Source organism: Pelmatolapia mariae, linkage group LG5 (assembly GCF_036321145.2).
Source record: "Pelmatolapia mariae isolate MD_Pm_ZW linkage group LG5, Pm_UMD_F_2, whole genome shotgun sequence".
NCBI lineage: Eukaryota > Metazoa > Chordata > Actinopteri > Cichliformes > Cichlidae > Pelmatolapia > Pelmatolapia mariae.
Genome location: NC_086231.1, coordinates 22,457,428 through 22,475,291, shown reverse-complemented (window position 1 = coordinate 22,475,291; position 17,864 = coordinate 22,457,428). Strand labels below are relative to the sequence as shown.

Below are 17,864 nucleotides of genomic sequence, written 5' to 3'. Positions count from 1 at the left end.
TTCGGCCACTGCAACACCTTGATTCTTTTCTTTTTCAGCCATTCTGTTGTAGATTTGCTCAGCCAACCTTTAGAATGCTTTGATAGGAGTCATGAAGTATGAGAATCAACATCAGTGATTCTATACTGAGATGATGCCTTTAAACTGTCTTGTTTTTCCCCCTATGCAGATGACAGAACAGAGGAAGCAGAAACAACGAATTGGACTTCTTGGTCACCCTCCTCACATGAATATCAATCCCCAGCAGCCTGCCTGAGGGGCCTTGGGGCCATTTTCACCAGTGCCTGAGCACCCATAACAGTGTACAACATGTTAGCCAGGAGAATGCCAAAACATGTCCATCTCCAGTATCTATTTAGGTCAATGTATGGCTGTATTTTCCAAAACACTCCCTTAGATGTGAGTAAAAGTTATCTTGGTGTGTAGTATAGATGTGTCAGTGTGGGTGGAGTGTGCACAATGTGCCTCAGGACCTGAGAAGCCAGTCCTGTAAGTTTCTGTCTTCAGCTTTACTACCCTGAATGCCTTCTGCATCGGATCTATCAGGCAGCATGCCAAAGTTTAGCCATTGTTCCTGAGGGAATATTCCTCTCAAGTGGCCTTGTAATGAGGATTTCATCCTCTGTGTTGCACCAGCAAACTCAGGTCACATGTGGATTTGAAGTTTTGTTTGACCCCTACAACACAATATTTAATATTTTGCTTTCATCAGATGGCAATAAGAATACTATTTAATATGCAATGACTAATTAAGAACTAACTAGTTTTGAGAATTTTGTTTGCTTTTTTTTTATTTAAAATGATTTATCATGTATTTAAAATATAAGACAAAGCTGTAAACAACACTGAAGAGGTCACCAAGCTTTTCCAAAGCATATAAAGATGTTATTAAATCTGTAATCGTTTGTTTCTTTGTTTTTTAAGTCGAGAGAAAGCATTTGATACTACTTTCAGAATTCTTTGTAATCTCAAACTAAGGTCCTCCTTGTTCCAGGGCAGTTTATATAAGAAAAACAATCGTTGGGAATACATTGTAACTTTTTTTGAAGATAAATAATTCTGACCCGTTACAACTTTCAGAAATATTTTTTGTATAATGAACATTATGGACTTCCTAGAGAGCTGAAGCGGTCCTGCGATTGCTTCACCCTGACACTGGGTCCATGATGTATTTAACAATGTGATTTATATGGGATCTCATTAAAACCACAGATCCAAACATAAAAGATTTTTGGGAACAACATTATCTTAATATCCTTGATGTCTGCACTGACTTACTTAATCTTCGTTTAACGCGTTTAGATTGAAGCACTGATATTTTCTGTAGCACAGAAGCAATCGTTGCTATTTGTTTGGTCACTTTGTAAAGAATACAAAGACTGTGTTCATGTTAATGTGAAGAAAGAAAAAACTACTAGATTGAATTTGGAGTGCTGTTAAACCAAACTCAACTTTTATACTTACTGATGGATTCTGTCTGAACTGTACATTGCATTCTTGGAGTCTATTTAAATAAATAAGTGTGTTGAATACGGTTGCTGAAAACAATGTCTGCATCTACAAATGTGACACAAAAGGAAGTGAAGATCTGGTAATTCCCTAAGTCACAGCCATGCACTTTGATACTGCAGTGAGCATGAAAAAAATGCAGCATGCAGAAGTCATAATCGGGAATTGCCGGCAGATTATCTCTTATCCGAAGTCCTCTAAAAATGAGGAAGTGCACTTCTTCGATTATCATGCAGCATGGGGAAATGTCTGCGCGTACATGGGTTGCACATTTGTAGGCTTCATTTGATCTTTTTGTATTTCATCCTTCCGCAGGCAGAATATTTATAGAGTTTAACATTTGTGTAGCTTCCTGTATTTGCATTGAACATTGGAATTGAACAGTACTGCCCAAAAGTATTGCGCCACCCTTAATTTCTTTATATTTTGTTAGGAAAATGAGAAATGGTTACAGCTATTTATAGCAGCAAACGCACACAGAAATGCAGTTTCTGAGGCAAAAACATAGTTTGTACAATCCTAACAAGTTTGCAAGTCAATATCTGGTATGAACACCTTTATTTTCAACTCTCTTAGGCAAGCCTTATTGGAATTTCTTGAAGTAATCTTCAGGAATAGTTCTCCAGGCTTCTTGAAGGACATTCAAAGCTCTTCTTTTATCCTGTTCTCTGTCAGTATGAGCTCACACTGGTTCAGTAATCTTGAGGTCCGGGCTCTGGGGAGGTCAGTCCATGACTGATAGTCTCCCACTGAGTGTTTTCTATCCAGGTATGGTTTACTGCACTGGCAGTGTGTTTGGCATCATTCTCATGCTTAAAAGTGAAGCCATTGCTAATCTGATACTTTCCAAATAGCATTGCAAGGTGGATCAAACTTTTTTGTTGTTGTTGTTTTAGGCCTAGCACTTCTTCTTTTGCCCTTCACTTGTCCAGTTTCTTCAAATTTCCGTGTAATAGCTCTTGGGGATCATTCTGTTGGTGCTTTACAAACTGTTATCTGTGGCATTTTTTATCAATTCAACTTTGAACTTGAAGAAATTGCAACAAATTAACTGTTTGGTTTTTTTGATGCACTGCTCATAACACTGTGCATAAAAATACAATTTAAAATCGGTTCCTTTCTATGCTGTTTGTTGTGTGAAGATGCAACACTGGTTCATGTCTCGCGTTAGTGCCTTTACGCATGAATGATTGATAGGTCAGTCTTAAGTGTCTTACAAATGTCTCTTAAAATGGTCAGGTATAAGGAGTAGACTGAAAAGGAGTGGAAAAGCAGCCAATGTCCAAATCAAAAAATTTCCAAAGACCTCCAGAAAGCCTGGAAAACTATTGCTCATGACCACTTTTATTAAAATTACATGAAAGACAGGCTGTTGGATTAAAACATAATGAAATGAGAGGTGAGAGTCAAGACCTTTGCACAGTGATAAGTAAGGTTTCTAAATATATGCTTCAGATTAAGAGAGTGTTCGTATCTATTTGTCATCTATATATTGTCACCTAAAAAGCTGTTGAAATAGCCTTTGACATTCTCTCAGTGGTTTCACAGTATCACATAAAAAAAACAATATTTTTGTTACCTAAAGCTCAAACATTTTGTAAGAAAAAGAAAAGGCTCAATTACATTAAAAAAAAAAACACAAAACAGGGTGTACTTGTGTTACGTGTCCCCAGACTGCCTTCAGGGTGCTTTCCATCGTTATGGTTATTTATAAAAGATTGGGATGTGACCGGGATTATGGTTGTTTTCCAATTACTGAGCCCCACTTTATTCACCAAACTCTAGGAACAGTTTCTAGGAACAGTTGATAAAATCACAGGACGAGAGATTCTGGAGGGTTTTAGTGGAAATAAAGACTGTTACCAGTTACTGTGAAGGATCCTGATTATCTGAAACAATGAAACATCTGTTTACTCCGGATTCTTTTAAAATTTGTGTCATTTAAGTGAAACTTTCAGAGCTAATGCCTTCTGATGTTATGAATGCATGTTTGATATCTGCAACTTTCTTTTTCTTTTGCTAGATAAGACAGATCGGACAGTTCAAGCGTGCTTTTAGGAGCAAGGCAGGGAGACAAAATGAGCTCTTAAACACAGTAATCATTTTTAGTTTTGTTTTTTTGTTTTTTTTGTCAGAAGGAGTAAAACAACTGATGAAAATGCAAGAAGCTTCATAATGTAAAAAAACACAAAAACGTGCACAACTTCATCTGATTCTCCATAGATTTTGCTAAATGTGCTGCTGCTGTGTTAAAAAGGTGTGAAAACTGGGAAAACCCTAAACCTCTTTCACAGTGGTTTCATAATGTGCCTTGAATTTGAAGTGTCTTTAACTACGAGATGAACAATTTATGATTTTCATGTCTTGTATGTTGCTGAGTGACCCCAAAATGCTACTGCTGTCGTTTCTGTTTTCGTCTGACATGTGACACCTACTGAATGTTGGTGTGTTCTCATATTTCCGTTCATTAAGCTGCAGCTGACCCCTATTATTCCTATTAAATGTGGAAATACCCTTGTGTATTAAGTTTGTTAGGATCATTATCAAACCTCATTTTATGAGCTATTCTTGCGTGAGAGAAAAAAAAGTACCTTACTGCTTATTTTAACATTACGTGAGAGTTCTAGGGGATATTTTTAGTAAATGCAAAAATATGAGCAAAATCCTGCAATGTATATGTCGTCACACCAGTCCTTGTATACCATTTCATTTTTCTGCGAGAAATGCAATCAATGAAGAAGCACGTTTTAAAAGTGTGCCTGCAGCCTGCAGCGGACAGGTGCAGCCGCCGTGTGCCTGGATGAGCTGGATGTGCCCCGCGCGCGCTCAGCAGGATCCCGGGGCCATGAGGAGATCAACGTGACAGACGGCACCGCCTCATGACAGTAAACACGGACTCCACACAGCCGTCCACGCACAGGTGCACGTGGTTCTCCCACCGTGACCGAACCGTTCTGCAAACAGATCAATACACGAGACAATTTCATCTTTCCTCTTCTGCAGATTCAATAAGTTGTTTGTCTCCATGAGATTAATGATTAATAAAGTGAACTTTTGTCCTTTAGTGTAGAGCTCGTGACGTTTGAAAAGCCCCTTAAATTGTTTTTGTTGCCCTTAAAGAAATATTCCGATATTTTTTTTGCTGTTTTGCAGTCGTACGTGAGATTGTGTGCCTTTAACTGCTCGATTTACACTCTTTTAATTTTATTGTGTTCCTTTTTAAAAAAAAACAAACAAAAAAAACCGTAGTAGGTACCACACCTACTCGCCTCGCGAGGTTCGGGTTTGTTGAACTCCTGCGATGGTTCACTGCCAGCACGTTCCCCGGCGCACAGCCTTGTTTCCATACACTTCAGCATGGTGGTACACGGGATCGGTCATGCCCCGCCCTACGCTCTGACGTCATCCGCCGTCCGCCCACTGAGGCGCCTCATCTGTAGGGAGTGGGCCGTCCTTTCGCCGAGGATACAGCGCCGTTTAACACGTGAGCCTCATGTGACAGAGGTAGATCAGTCTGAGCGGAGAGTCAGAGGGTTTATTTAACTCGTCGTTCTGTCCTCCCCCACTTTCCCAGCGCGCCACCAAGGCTTGACTTCCTCACCGCTGCGGGACCACGGCGTGGAGATCGCAGGAACTAACTTTACAGCGTTTTGTTTTTTTAAAAAATGACAGATTATTAAACAGTTTTAACCTTTTTTGACGCATTCTGCGCATTTTTCGTTGCATTTTATCATTTCCTTTTTTTATTTACAAATTGCTTTGCAAGTGCTGATAGAGCGCGTAAATAAATGCGTATTTATTTCTGAGTGCTTTTGGAAGAGTACCTCGGTTTTGACAGCAAAATTGGAATACAAGGAATGGAGCGAATTCCAAGCGCGCAACCACCCCCTCTGTCCAAACATCAGGCTGAACTGTCAGACGTGCAGGGGTAAGTTATACTTTGGAGATGTAGCTTTCCCAGACTGTCGCCCCCTTTTTAACCTCCCCTCCCTCCAACTAAAATGCACCTAATGTATAATTTTGTGCACTTTACTGTCAAAATGACCTGATTCCTTACTCGTGCGCTCTTTTTGTGTTTCTTTAGGATGGATTTCCCAATGTATGTTTATAAACCCAGGCGGGGAATGAAGCGAGGAGAAGAGAGCAAGGTCCGTTCTATGTGTGTGTGTGTGTTCGTGTTTGTGGTTGTTTATTGCCAATTGGTAAAGTTAAGTAATAACCATAGAGCTCAAACATCCAGGAATTAGATTAGGAGTTGGTCTATAGTCCCATAAATGATTGACCTAGTTTCTACTATGACATAACTCCTGGATTCCTCCCTATCGGTGTATCTGCCTCTGGTCATGGAGAACTGTGTGCTCTCGTTTCACTTAAATTTACGCAACATTTCTGTTTATTCTCTTAGGAAACCTACAAGCTGCCTCACAGACTTATTGAGAAGAAAAGACGTGACCGGATAAACGAATGCATCGCCCAGTTAAAAGATCTATTACCCGAGCACCTGAAACTAACTGTAAGTTCATAGTGTAGGTGGGAGGGTTAATGGGATTGGCTGTATTGAGCGGCACGCACCATCTAGTGGCTGTTTAGTGCTATCACATCTTTGTTGAGTGCGTCAGCAGCTCATGCCGATGACGGCCCACGTTAAAGAGAATGTGCTGCTGTTAGATTTTGTTGTTTCGAGTGTATATTTTAAAAAGTTACATTCAGTGTTGATTTCGTTAATGCAAAGGAAATTTCCATAAATTTGTGCAGTGTAAATTATTTCAGAGTAATCACATGTGGTGATGTGTACATGTGTAGTAGAGCTTGGTTTCTGCTTGTTATATAAGAGGTGAGGATATGCTGACTGTGTGCGTGTCTCTCCATTAGACTCTGGGCCATCTGGAGAAGGCTGTGGTTTTAGAGCTTACGCTCAAGCACGTGAAAGCCCTCACCTCTCTTCTTGAGCAGCAGCAGCAGAAGATCCTCGCTCTTCAGAACGGCATGCAAATCGGTGAGCTGCAGATCATTTTTGCACACGCACAAACACATGAGGAGGAACTGGATGAGTTTGTTAGACAGAATGCAAATAACGCAGATGAATGCAGAATTGCACCACTGAAAGTAACTTCACTTACAGCTGTTTACAGAAGGTCACAGTCTATATCAGATTTCTGAGTGTGTTGTTTCCTTATGTGTTTATAGAGCAGCCTCCCATCAGCCAGGAGAAGTCAGAGGAGATGTTCTGCTCTGGCTTCCACATGTGTGCCAAGGAAATTCTCCAGTATCTCGCTAATCACAAGACTGACGGAGACTTCACCCCAACCCACGTCATCAGCCACATTCACAAGTTAGCTGTAGAGGTGCTGCACAGTCCAGCCCGACCCCGCACCCCTCTTAGCCCTCGACCTGAGGAAATCCCTGCCTACCAACCTCATAAAGAAATGTCTCCCAGCTTAGCCCCTAAGCCCAGCGAGGGCTACGGGAGGAACTGTGTGCCCGTCATCCAGCGGGTGTACGCTTCACCAAGCAGCGAGCAGAGCGGCAGTGATACAGACACAGACAGTGGCTACGGAGGAGAGCTGGAGAAAACCGAATCTGCGGCACCGCAGGGACATCCAGATTATTACGTTCATGAGAGCCAGCAGAAGCGACTGCTGGCTGACAGGCAGAACTCCAGCATCAAGCAGGAGGATGACGAGCCACGCCACAAACGAGCCCGTGTGGAGTCGTCTGAGGATGAGCTGCTCTCAGGCGGAGAATCATCAACTTCTTCATCCTCTAGCGGATATGGAAGTTACATGAGTGCATCCCCTAACCATCCACCCCCTCCTCCACATCCCCTCTGCATGCCTTTCTACCTCATTCCACCCTCTGCTGCAGCTTACCTACCAATGCTTGAGAAATGCTGGTACCCTGGGGCCATGCCAATGCTCTACCCTGGCATGAGCAGCTCATCACCTACCATACCCAGTGAAAGGCCCGGCCCACCTCAGCTTGTGCTGTCTCCCCGGGGAGGTTCTCCAGCCCCAGCCATATCTCAGACCCCCATGGACTCTCCTGCTCTCCTTCAGGCACTCAAGCAAGTACCACCCCTCAACCTGGAAACCAAAGACTGAGAGATAAAGGCGAAAAGACTGCCCTGATATATTGCCCTGTTCTCAAAACACAACTGAGCTGTTCCATAATTCATAATCACTCATCTCCTCTTTTCCTCAGCCTGGAGGGTAAAGCATCAAATAAGAGGACTTGTAGAAATGATCAAGGAGAGAGAGAGAGAGGGGTGAGAGCAGCATCCTTCCACGCTGAGAGCAATGCAAAGCTCTGGTTGAATGTCAAATGCTCAGCGGTGTTCAGTGGTATATATGTATCATATAAACTGGATCTGCCCTGTGCACACATAAACACACATATGGTTGAATGTAAAGAAAGAAATGTTTTAGCTGCTGCTGTTAAAGTGTAAACACAGATGAACATTGACGCATCTCACTCGCGATTTTGTAATTTAGAACGTGTTGCACCAAATGTTAGCGATAATTTGCCACCCAAAGTTTGTCGCCTATGTCCTTTGCTCACCATTATGATTACTGAGATGGAGGGGGGGAAAAAGCCCTTTCAGCCATGACTGGCACCATAAAATACAAGGATTCCCTCAAATGTGTACAGACATGAGCGAGGGTACACCACATGGTAGATGAAGGAATAGGCCGCCGCATGGCCACGCTGAATGAGAGAAGTGTCGTTTATGATTTAAACAGACGCCTAAGATGGATTTTTCTGTAATTATTGTTCATAGATTTATTGTACATTTCTATTTTTGATACCTTCTCGCACTCTGTCTGCCCCGAGAGGTATATGAGGAGGGCAGAGTGTGGACAATGTACGTCGTGTACTCAGAAACTGTGTACATACTGTAGCACTGTGCTGGACCTGGTCTGCATACTCGACATCTGTTTCTGCTCAAGTCAAACCCGGTGTTTGTGCTTGCTGTTGCCTTTTACTTGTGAAAAGCTGATAAATCTCAGATGTTAATTCTCTGTACTATGTATGAATCTTGGAGACAAAGGAGCAAGGAAGTGAATGTAAACGTTTTAACCAGAAGACTAGTTTTCTATAGAAAGAGGTACTTGAGATTTTATATTTTGGGACCTACATGAAAGATGTTTGATGTAAATATTTTGTCTATAATTGTTGATATACATGATATAAGTGTATTAATAAAGTATTTTTTTTCCCGTGGAAACTTGTTCTGACCGTATATGTACGAAAGAGAGTGAGAATGTGTGTGAAAACAAAGAAATACTTTTTAGAGGTTTTACAGCACCACAGCATTCACGTCACAGGGAACACTTATGTAATGGCAGATCTGTGGCGTGGCTCTCCTGCTGGTTAACCGTCTGTGGCCTCAAATACAAAAACACAAGTAAACACACGAGTATAAACAGCTACAGTAAATCATCTGAGGCAACAGTCAGAATACATCTGCATCTTGTCACTATGGCTGTATGAGACGATAGTAAATACGATTATTCCAGATTTGTGACACATCCCTCTGTATTTAGTTTCCCTGCAGAGTGCTTTACCTCCTGGAGACATGCAAAACATGTAACGGTATAATTTACAAAAAATGCTACCACTACCTCCTGTGTTGTGCAATCACATTTTTCATCTATGCGATAGCACTTCCAATTATAGGTTTATCTCAGTGCAGTTCAACACAAGCCCAGTGCCAGTCACAACATCTTTGTCTTCCCACCTACACATTTTTTTCCAGCGCCCTTTTTTTCTGAGCTTAGTCATTCTGTTGCTGGTTTGTTTATATAAACTACAGCTTGAGATTATGACCAGCCACCTAAATGTCATTTATATCTTTCAAACTAGTTTCCTTGAAGCTGATTTCCATTTATTTGTTTCAGGAGGAGTTGCATGTTGTATTGATGTCATGAGTTTGCAAGCAAAACCATTATACGTGTACTCACCACCCACTTTGTTATTTACACCTTGCTAGTGCCAAGTTGAGCCCTTTTTACCTTCAGAGATGCCTTAATTCTTCTTGGCATAGATTCAACAAGGTGCTGGAAATATTCCTAAGCAATTCTCATCTATACTGATATGATAACATCACACATGATGTGAATCTCCTGTTCCAGCACATCCCAAAGGTGCTCTATTGGAATGAGATCTGGAGACTGTGGAGGCCAGTTGAGTACAGTGAACTCATTGTCATGTTCAAGCAATCAGTTTGAGATGATCTGGTCTTTGTGACATGACCTGTAATCCCCCTGATGGAGTCATCAGAAGATGAGTGCACTGTGGTCGTGAAGGGACAGACAAGGTCAGCAATAGTATTTTGGCTGTGGTGTTTATATGATGCTCAGTTGGTGCTAAGAGCCCAAAGTGTGCCAAGTAAATAACTCCCACACCATTACAACACCACCACACACATATATTGATATAAGGCAGGATAGATCCATGCTTTCATGTTGTTTACACCAAAGTCTGACCAGCGAATGTTTTTCTAGTCTCATCTTATCCAATTTTGATTACCAAGTACTAATTCCAGTGTGGCCATCTGCTGGAAAGACTATCTGCTTTAAGGTTTGTGTTGTGCTTTCATAGATGCTCTTTAGCATAGCTTGGTTGTAACAAGTGCTTATTAGAATTACTGTTGCCTTCCGATCAGCTCAAAGCAGTCTGGCCATTCTTCTCTGCAATTAAGAAGACATTTTCATCCAGAGAACTGCTGCTCTCTAGAAATTCTCTCTTTTTCTCTGTAAACCCTAGAGACTTTTATGTGGGAAAATCCCAGCAGATCAGCAGTTTTCGAAATACTCAGATCAGCCTGTCAGTCACCAGCTATCATGCCACCTTCAAAGTCACTTTAAATCATCCTTAAATTTGATGCACGCTTTGAACTTCAGCAGGTCATTTTTACCATGTCTATATGTCTAATGAACCGAGCTGCTGCCACATACATGATTAGTGGATTAAATATTTGCATGTAGGAGCACTGAACATGGCTGCTGGTACCAGTCGAGTATTGTTGCTATGTCAATCCCTTTAAGACCACAGTGTACCCATCTTATGATGGCTGCTTCCAGCAGGATAACAAATTAGTGGATAAGATGAATACCATGTTTTCTCAAGTCATATTCGACTATCCCTCTCTCGTTGTTTCCTGTCTGTAGTTAAAAAATTATGACAAAGCATATGAAAAAAACGTTATTATTTCATCCACATGTGTTATTTAACACACACCTCAACAAAATCTAGTTAACGACAGTTTACATGAATTTGATTAAACCTGTGGCAGTCAAGTGTGTTACTGTCTGAATGTTTTGAGAAAATGATTGTAATCAGTAGAGTAAGCATTCTTCTTCTTGGGGCATAAAGACTATTCTGTCCCATATCACTTAAAAAAAAATAACTTTCCAAGTTGTTTTTACATTTTAATTTTATTTTTATAAAAAAGCACTGAAACACTCAATTAAATAGGTGTTGCTAAATGTACCAGTGTGTCTGTGGACCCAGAGTGATTTTCTCTGGTTATTTCCTGTCATCACCAAACCTTAAACCTTTTTTTTTTGATCATTGAAACTTTATTGCCACCTGGTGGGGAATTGAAATACCCACATCCTATAAAAAGACCAAACTCTTGCACAGACATGCATATAGATAAACTAATAGATATTCTGGCAATTTGGCTTCAGCCCATTAAAACGTAAATTATGTTCAGCATTTCTGGTTGTGCTCCATCTCCATCAACTCAACATCTCTTGTATTTATGTTCTCCTGTGAACTCCCCTTTGTATCTAGCTTTGACTTGCCTTTGAGAGTTTAGGCATAACTGATGCTTGTGGCTAGTCGGGTGAGATAAAAAGGCAGAATTATGACAAACGTTAGTTCCAGTCACAATATTTGGTTGCAACTGAAAGACCTTCAGGGTTGGAAGGGGGCCCCTGAGTGACGGAAAGACCTTGGAGGAAATCATATGTTGTGGCTCAGAACTTCGCTGGGAAAGGAAGGATTTGGACGTGTGTGATGCATGATGACGAATGGACTGATGTTTACCCTCTGATGTACAACACGCCAGGTCTAAGGAAAAGGAGAGACTCCTTGACACCAGGGTTGCCCCACTGACACGGCGACGTAATCCCAAATGCCGTGCTTTCTTCTGAGGTTCAGTGTGTATGCTCACAGGCTGTTCACATGCCACACTGTGGGAGGATTTGCGAACAGTGCAGGTGTTTTGACGTTCTGCTTTTCTATTGTGCTCCCTCTTTGGACATGTAGCTGTCATCTGGCTCTTTTTCACTTGGTTCTCCTTGCCTAAAAGGGGAAAATCAGCAACTGCATGTGGCTTCTGACTGAATTGTTTGTGTCTTGGCTCAGCCACAGCTTGAGATAACTGCTCTGGATGGACCTGATGAGGGAGAGGTGAGTTAGAGATAAAAGACTGTCTGTAATGTCTGGATCTCTTTATGGGCGCTCCTTCCACTAGCAGGTTCACTCCCAAATACTGAGGAACTTCAACTGCAGCCTGGAAATGTGATAAAGTAAAAACAAATCACAAAATTTTCCATGGCATTCATCGTTAAGTAGAAATACCCTGGAAATAAACAGCAATTGGCTTTGGAGCCAGTCCAACCTGTTTGTAAATAAGCTTGAAGCCTCCTGTGTAAGCACTGGGATCAGTCCTCCAATCTAGCACAACCCTCAGCGTGTCGACTTGCACAGCAGGACAGAGCCGCGCAGTCACAGTGCTGGAGCAGGCCATAGTAGGGCTGGCATTGATCTCTAGAAGCCAAGGCCTCAGATCTCTGCCCAACATAAAATCAGCTCCATAAAGCTCAAAGCTTGCCTTGCGGGGCTCCACCAAATCCTGGGCTGTCTGTAGAGCATGGACCACTGCTTGCTGCATGCCTGGTATCACCACTGACTCCCACTCTGTCTCACGGCCCTCTCGCTGCAGAAAAGAGCGAAACTGTGAGCAGGACCACATATTATCCTCCGGCAGTCCTGGATGGCGGTTACGAGATGGCTGGAAGTGCTTCTGGATGGAGTTGTTGCACAGGTGGACTGAGCTGAGGAAAATGGTAGAAAATGGGAACATCCACAAAGTACTCTAGATAAAAGAAACCGTAAAACTTAACTGTAGCCTTCATTTTTTGTCTTTTGTTTGAAAACTCTTACTGACCTGTCCAGAGTTTTTGTCGAGTAAGGCTGAGTGGAAAACCGCAGGTAGCACTCTTTGTAGAACCAGATAGTCAGAGGGTTCCAGTCAGTTACAAGGAACCACTGACGGAGGTCAAACTTTGTGCAGTGGACCAGCAGGGGGCGTTCCAAGTATTTTTGAACCACCCACTTACTCTCCTTTGTCAGTGCTCTGTCAGTGTCCACAAGTGCCAAAATCTCATCAAGGTGATTCATACACATAATGCCTAATGATGATGAGGGTGTGGGAGTGAAAAAAGAGATGAAAGCAGAGTTGATTAAAACACAAAATCAGAACTGCAATTTTGACAAACTATATGATTCAACAGTGTTTAAGATGACCTCGTGAATCAAATCTGATGTTTGATGATGGAATCTCATATTTTTCCAGTCTTTTTAAAGTAATTTCACTATGCCAGCTTTCAGTCAATACCATGTCAAATTTCCCAGCATACATTCAAAGAATGGGTCATGTTAATTTCTTAACAACACACATAAAGTCAATAATGAAATACAAAGTACTTCAAAAATAAAAGGAAGGCTTGGCTTTACCACTGCTGTGCAGTGCAATAAAGGCCTCTTGTGTGCAGCCAGATGAAAGGAAATGCGACCCAGACCAACAATTCGAGCATGATCGCAGACAGAAAACTATTTGAGAGCGCAACAAATAAAAATGATCCCTGGACAAAGTTGTCCTCTGAAATTTGTCAGAAAGTAATAAAAAATGACTTGCAAAGCGCAATAAAAATAAGAAGAGCCCTCCAAAGTGAACACCCATCCTACTAAAGATAAATGAGAGTGAAGGCAAAGTAGCTATACCTGCATATATAATTCCACTTAGGCCAGACTTGACTACAAATCATATCTTTGTTGAGATGAAAACAGTGGTGTTTAAAAACTTATGTGAGTCTTGAAATAAAAACAGTGAAAGGAGAAAAAAAAAGAGTGTGACATCTTTCTTCTCTATGTATTAAAATTAGTAAAACAAAACCAAATAAACAGGGATGTTAATAAAATATAGGGTTTTTTTTCAAATGTTTTTATGAGAAAGTTTGCACAGAAGACTTGATGCTATAATTTATGTTGTGCTACTGTAGTCTTGGCAGACTATATTGTTATGCACATATATTTTTTTATGTATGTGCTGTGGGTTTTTTTTCTATTTGCTGTAATATAACTTCCCAAATAAAAAGGAAAATCTAAAAAAAATCTATATTAATTATGTCCATTCATCAGTTGAATGTCTGAAAAACAAAACCAGGCTTGCTTTCTTCAATATTTTTCACAGCTGTTTACCTGTAAAAGAAAGCAAGCTTGCTATGTAAGTATCATATTAACTATTACGAAGGTTCAAGGTTCAAGGTTCTTTATTTTTTTTATTTTTTTATCAGAAATTATCAGGTAAATTATCAGAAAAAAGCCTAACCTCTTCCTCTTGATTTGGCACCTGGTTTGATGATCCAGATGTTGTTTAATCCATCTGTGTCCAGCTGTGGGCAAACAGCCTGAAGTCTGGTTAACATATCCTGGCAACGCTCCACAAATACACTGCTGCCCCTGATCAGTTTGCCTTTACTGCATATAAACATATTATTGTTAGAATTGCAAATACAGCATCATTTACAATATTTGTAATTTTATAGTAGTGGAACTGGAATGGTAGCTTTCTAATGCCCTCTGTATTTTGAACATGTACAGCATGTCATTCTATATTTAACCCCAACCTTTACTTATTGACTTGACCAAGCCATTGCATGGGATGTACCACTGACAGGTAGAAGTGGCACCTGACATGAAAAAAATCCTTCCAGCAGCTAGAAAAGGCCAGTTTAAAGGACAGCACGAAGGCTCTGATCATGACGGCACAGGAAGCACCAGATGGATGTATGCAGGAGTCTACCACAGGCGACAGGACCCAGACTGATGCCCCAGAGACAGTCCAGCACATAGTAGCAGGATGCAAGAGGCAAGCCAGGACACCGTACACTGGGAGGCACAACTAAGTGGAGGGAATAGTGTACAAGAGCATACAGAAGCTCCCAAGTCCTAATAAGAGACACCACCAAACGTGGTTGGAAACATCATGGCTGAGGTCTTGTGGGACTTCAAGGTCCAGACAGACAAGCAGCTGCTGGCCAATCAATCAGACATAATGGTGGTTTACAAAGAGCAGAAGACCATAGTTGTGATAGATGCGACAATCTCAGTGGTCAGTAACATCAGGAAGAAAGAGCACGAGATAATAGAAAAGTACAACTAGAGCGGATGTGGAAGTTAAAGTCCAAAGTGGTCCCAGTGGTAATGGGAGAACAGGGAGCTGTAAACCAACGTAAACTGTATGTAAGCTGTAAACTGGAAGATGGTCTCCAGCAGATTCCAGACACAACACCTGAGGTCCAGAATAGTGCAGTGAGCTAAGATATTGCGCAGAACCCTCAAATTCCCAGGTCTCTGGTAGAAGACCCGAAATAAGGAACCCACACACACCCCTTATGGGAATGTTCTCCTGACTAATGAGAACTCCAATTTTGCTATTTCAGATACCTTTTAAAGTTGTTAGCAACCTAAATTGATTTTTATAAGCAGACTTCCACTGCCAGTAATGAAAATAAAACGAGTGTAACCTGATGACAATTTGTAGAAAAACCCTGGAAGCACCCAGAAAATCTCTCAACTCACTGCACAACCATGTAGTAGTGTTTAAGAAACTCTGCCCATTGCGCTTCCTCCACCGAGGGCGGTATTTCTGCTGTTACATCAATGTCGCTGTGCTTTAGAACACTGAGAAACTCTTGACACACGTGTAAGGCTGTGTTAATAATTTCTGGACCAACAGATCGATGCTCCTCATTATCCAACTCTGCAGAGAGAGAGAGAGACAATATTGCACCGTTATACTCCCCCTTGTCCAAACTTTGCATCAAAAGCATTTTTATTTCTATGTGTGAGAAATTATTTCTAAACCTTCAGCGAGACTGTTCTTGGATTTTTGTTTGTATCCCTCTGGTTCATCTCTTCTCCAAATACTTGTCTCAACCACATACTGCAGCAGGCTGGTACATGCTGTTCTCCTGAAATCCTCTTTATGTTCATAAAAAAGAGAAAAACAGTCAGAGAAGCTGTTGGATAGGGCATAAGTCATCTTAAAAATTCTTTGCACCTAAATTACACCTCATTTAGTCTTGTAGAACATATTTTTTTCTGTTATATGTAATTTACAGCAGACCTATGAACGCATGCTTTTCATCCTCTGCTCCAAGCCTGTAGCATCTTGGGAAGAAAGTGTCTGGATCCGCTGTGTCAAACCACTGAAGGTTACGCAGATTCACACAAAGTCCCACCTGAAAACAAAACAATTACACTGCAGGAAAAGAGCTAAATAAAATGTATGTGCCAGTTAATCATTAGAAACGTTTTACCTTTGTGGTAAATGTTCCAGCATTCGCATAGTGATTGGTCATCTGGTCGTGCCGCAAGGAGCGACAGTCTATGTTATCCCGTCGTGTCGTCCAGTAGAAATACGGTGTTTCATTTCGAACAAGGCGAGACTACAAGAGTCACAACAAAGACACAAGTGAAAATCCCTTTGACTTTACACTGGGCAAGATATCAGTGTTAAGTTAGTGGGTACACCTAAAGCTTATCTTACCATGAGGTCATACATGTCATCAAGGTTCTCCCCTTTCTCGCCTTCATCCGCTCTCTCTGTCACAAGATAAGAGGTGATAAGATACATGCATGGTTACAGGTGTTTATAAAGGGGTCTGTGTTAGAGGCTAGCATCTGTAATGCAGCATACGATTTCTTGTTTACCAGCTAAAGGGAAATCCATCTTACTTGTGTTACAGTTACTCTATGTTAATTATTCCCACACTTAGAGGGGGGCAATCCTTTCTCTTTTTGGCCTTACCAGTAAAATAACTGCAGATCAGCCCATCATTACCATCCTCCTCCTCATCGCAGGGGTAAGTAGGTGATCTTTGGACGGGATGTGGCAAACGACGTTCAACCCACCCTCTGGCCCATAATGCAGCACGGATCACTGGGTAGGGTCCCTGCACTGAAAACACTTTCCTTAACTGAGAATGACGGGAAGAGAAATGAAGAAAAAAATATGACACAATCAACTGTGGCATTACAATAAAAATCTGTTTTTACATATGATCACCTTCACAGATTTTTCCACCAGCGCTTTAGCTTTTTTCAGCCTGTCTGGATTGATCACTGGCAGGCTAGGTACACTGGATCGTATCCTTCCCCCCACTGGAGCAACTGTGGATTGTAACACTGGAACAAACTCCAGATTTAAATATGAAGTACTAATTATGTTTTTACGAGCAGATGTACAATGACTTACCTGGCATTTGTTGCTGAGGTCTGTAGGTCTCTTTTCAACTGAAAGAGAAAGCAAAAATGCACCCAGTTGCACAATTTTAACATCATATTATAGGATTTGAAATTATACAGCTCTATGAATAGCTAGCTAATATAAGTAGATCCAAATTTACAGGGACATTATTCCAATATCCAAATATATCTTTTCACTGAAGACCTAAACATGCTGTTGGCTACTGTTTCCCCTGCAGCTGAAAAATAGAGAAGGCTTTACTATAAATAGTATGGCATGTGGTACCTAATTTTGTCTATGCAGCAGCTGAAGAAGGATGTAAATTGGGTTAATCATGCATCTTAATCTGAACTGATTTAGGCTGTGATGACTGGCAGAGCTACGCGCAAGAAGGGTACAGGTGCGCGCACACGAGTAGAAACATAAAACGAATACACCATGACCAGCCGTGGATTGATAAGCCAACTCTCCATGATCTAAAATAGCGATTAAAAATGCATAAAGAATATTTCTAAAATGAATCTCAAATAAAACCAGGTGTTATTTTTACAGTGGACATGAATATACAAACCTCTGTTGTCACTTCCTCACTGAACTGGCGGCTCTATGCATGGGCTGTATCTGTATGTGTCCATAGACTTGCTTAGTCCGGCTTCCTTCATGCTGCCGCACACTGTTCCCATAACAACCGTACATGCTCCCACTGACAGTTTATAGTTGCCCCAACAACAGTGTCCAGGAGAAACAGGACGCCACGCCGGTGGATGAAAAATCCACCACCTTGAGGCATGCCTTGAAGAAACTGGATCAC

At 41.3% G+C, this 17,864-nt stretch overlaps 3 protein-coding genes across 7 annotated transcripts in view; 2 read left to right on the top strand and 1 right to left on the bottom strand.

Annotated features, from left to right (window-relative positions):
• Positions 1-1,777, top strand: part of LOC134627834 (inositol 1,4,5-trisphosphate receptor type 1) — a 75,069-nt gene extending 73,292 nt beyond the window's left edge. For both annotated transcript variants that reach the window (XM_063474246.1, XM_063474245.1), the window contains one exon: positions 170-1,777. In XM_063474246.1, coding sequence (XP_063330316.1) covers positions 170-256 — 87 coding nt within the window. In that variant the 3' untranslated portion in view covers positions 257-1,777. The remainder of the gene's footprint in view (positions 1-169) is intronic.
• Positions 1,778-5,006: 3,229 nt separating this feature from the next.
• LOC134627833 (class E basic helix-loop-helix protein 40-like) lies at positions 5,007-8,728 on the top strand. The gene is made up of 5 exons (XM_063474244.1): positions 5,007-5,437; positions 5,594-5,657; positions 5,915-6,022; positions 6,382-6,505; positions 6,697-8,728. Exons 1-5 carry the CDS (start codon positions 5,367-5,369, stop codon positions 7,608-7,610), a joined length of 1,281 nt encoding a protein of 426 aa, XP_063330314.1. The 5' UTR covers positions 5,007-5,366; the 3' UTR covers positions 7,611-8,728.
• Positions 8,729-10,883: 2,155 nt separating this feature from the next.
• Positions 10,884-17,754, bottom strand: ttll3 (tubulin tyrosine ligase-like family, member 3). Of its 4 annotated transcripts, none has more exons than XM_063474241.1 (13): positions 17,625-17,754; positions 17,063-17,100; positions 16,874-16,992; positions 16,616-16,784; positions 16,355-16,410; positions 16,125-16,253; positions 15,932-16,046; positions 15,670-15,786; positions 15,385-15,565; positions 14,132-14,280; positions 12,689-12,932; positions 12,140-12,575; positions 10,884-12,031 (listed from the first exon to the last, which is right to left on the bottom strand). In XM_063474241.1, exons 2-13 carry the CDS (start codon positions 17,067-17,069, stop codon positions 11,258-11,260), a joined length of 2,496 nt encoding a protein of 831 aa, XP_063330311.1. In that variant the 5' UTR covers positions 17,070-17,100; positions 17,625-17,754; the 3' UTR covers positions 10,884-11,257. The 4 variants fall into 4 exon arrangements, with proteins under 4 accessions (XP_063330311.1, XP_063330313.1, XP_063330312.1 ...); XM_063474243.1 differs by having other exon boundaries at positions 16,874-16,977; XM_063474242.1 differs by lacking the exon at positions 17,625-17,754 and adding an exon at positions 17,214-17,270.
• Between the last annotated feature and the right edge of the window lie 110 nt (positions 17,755-17,864).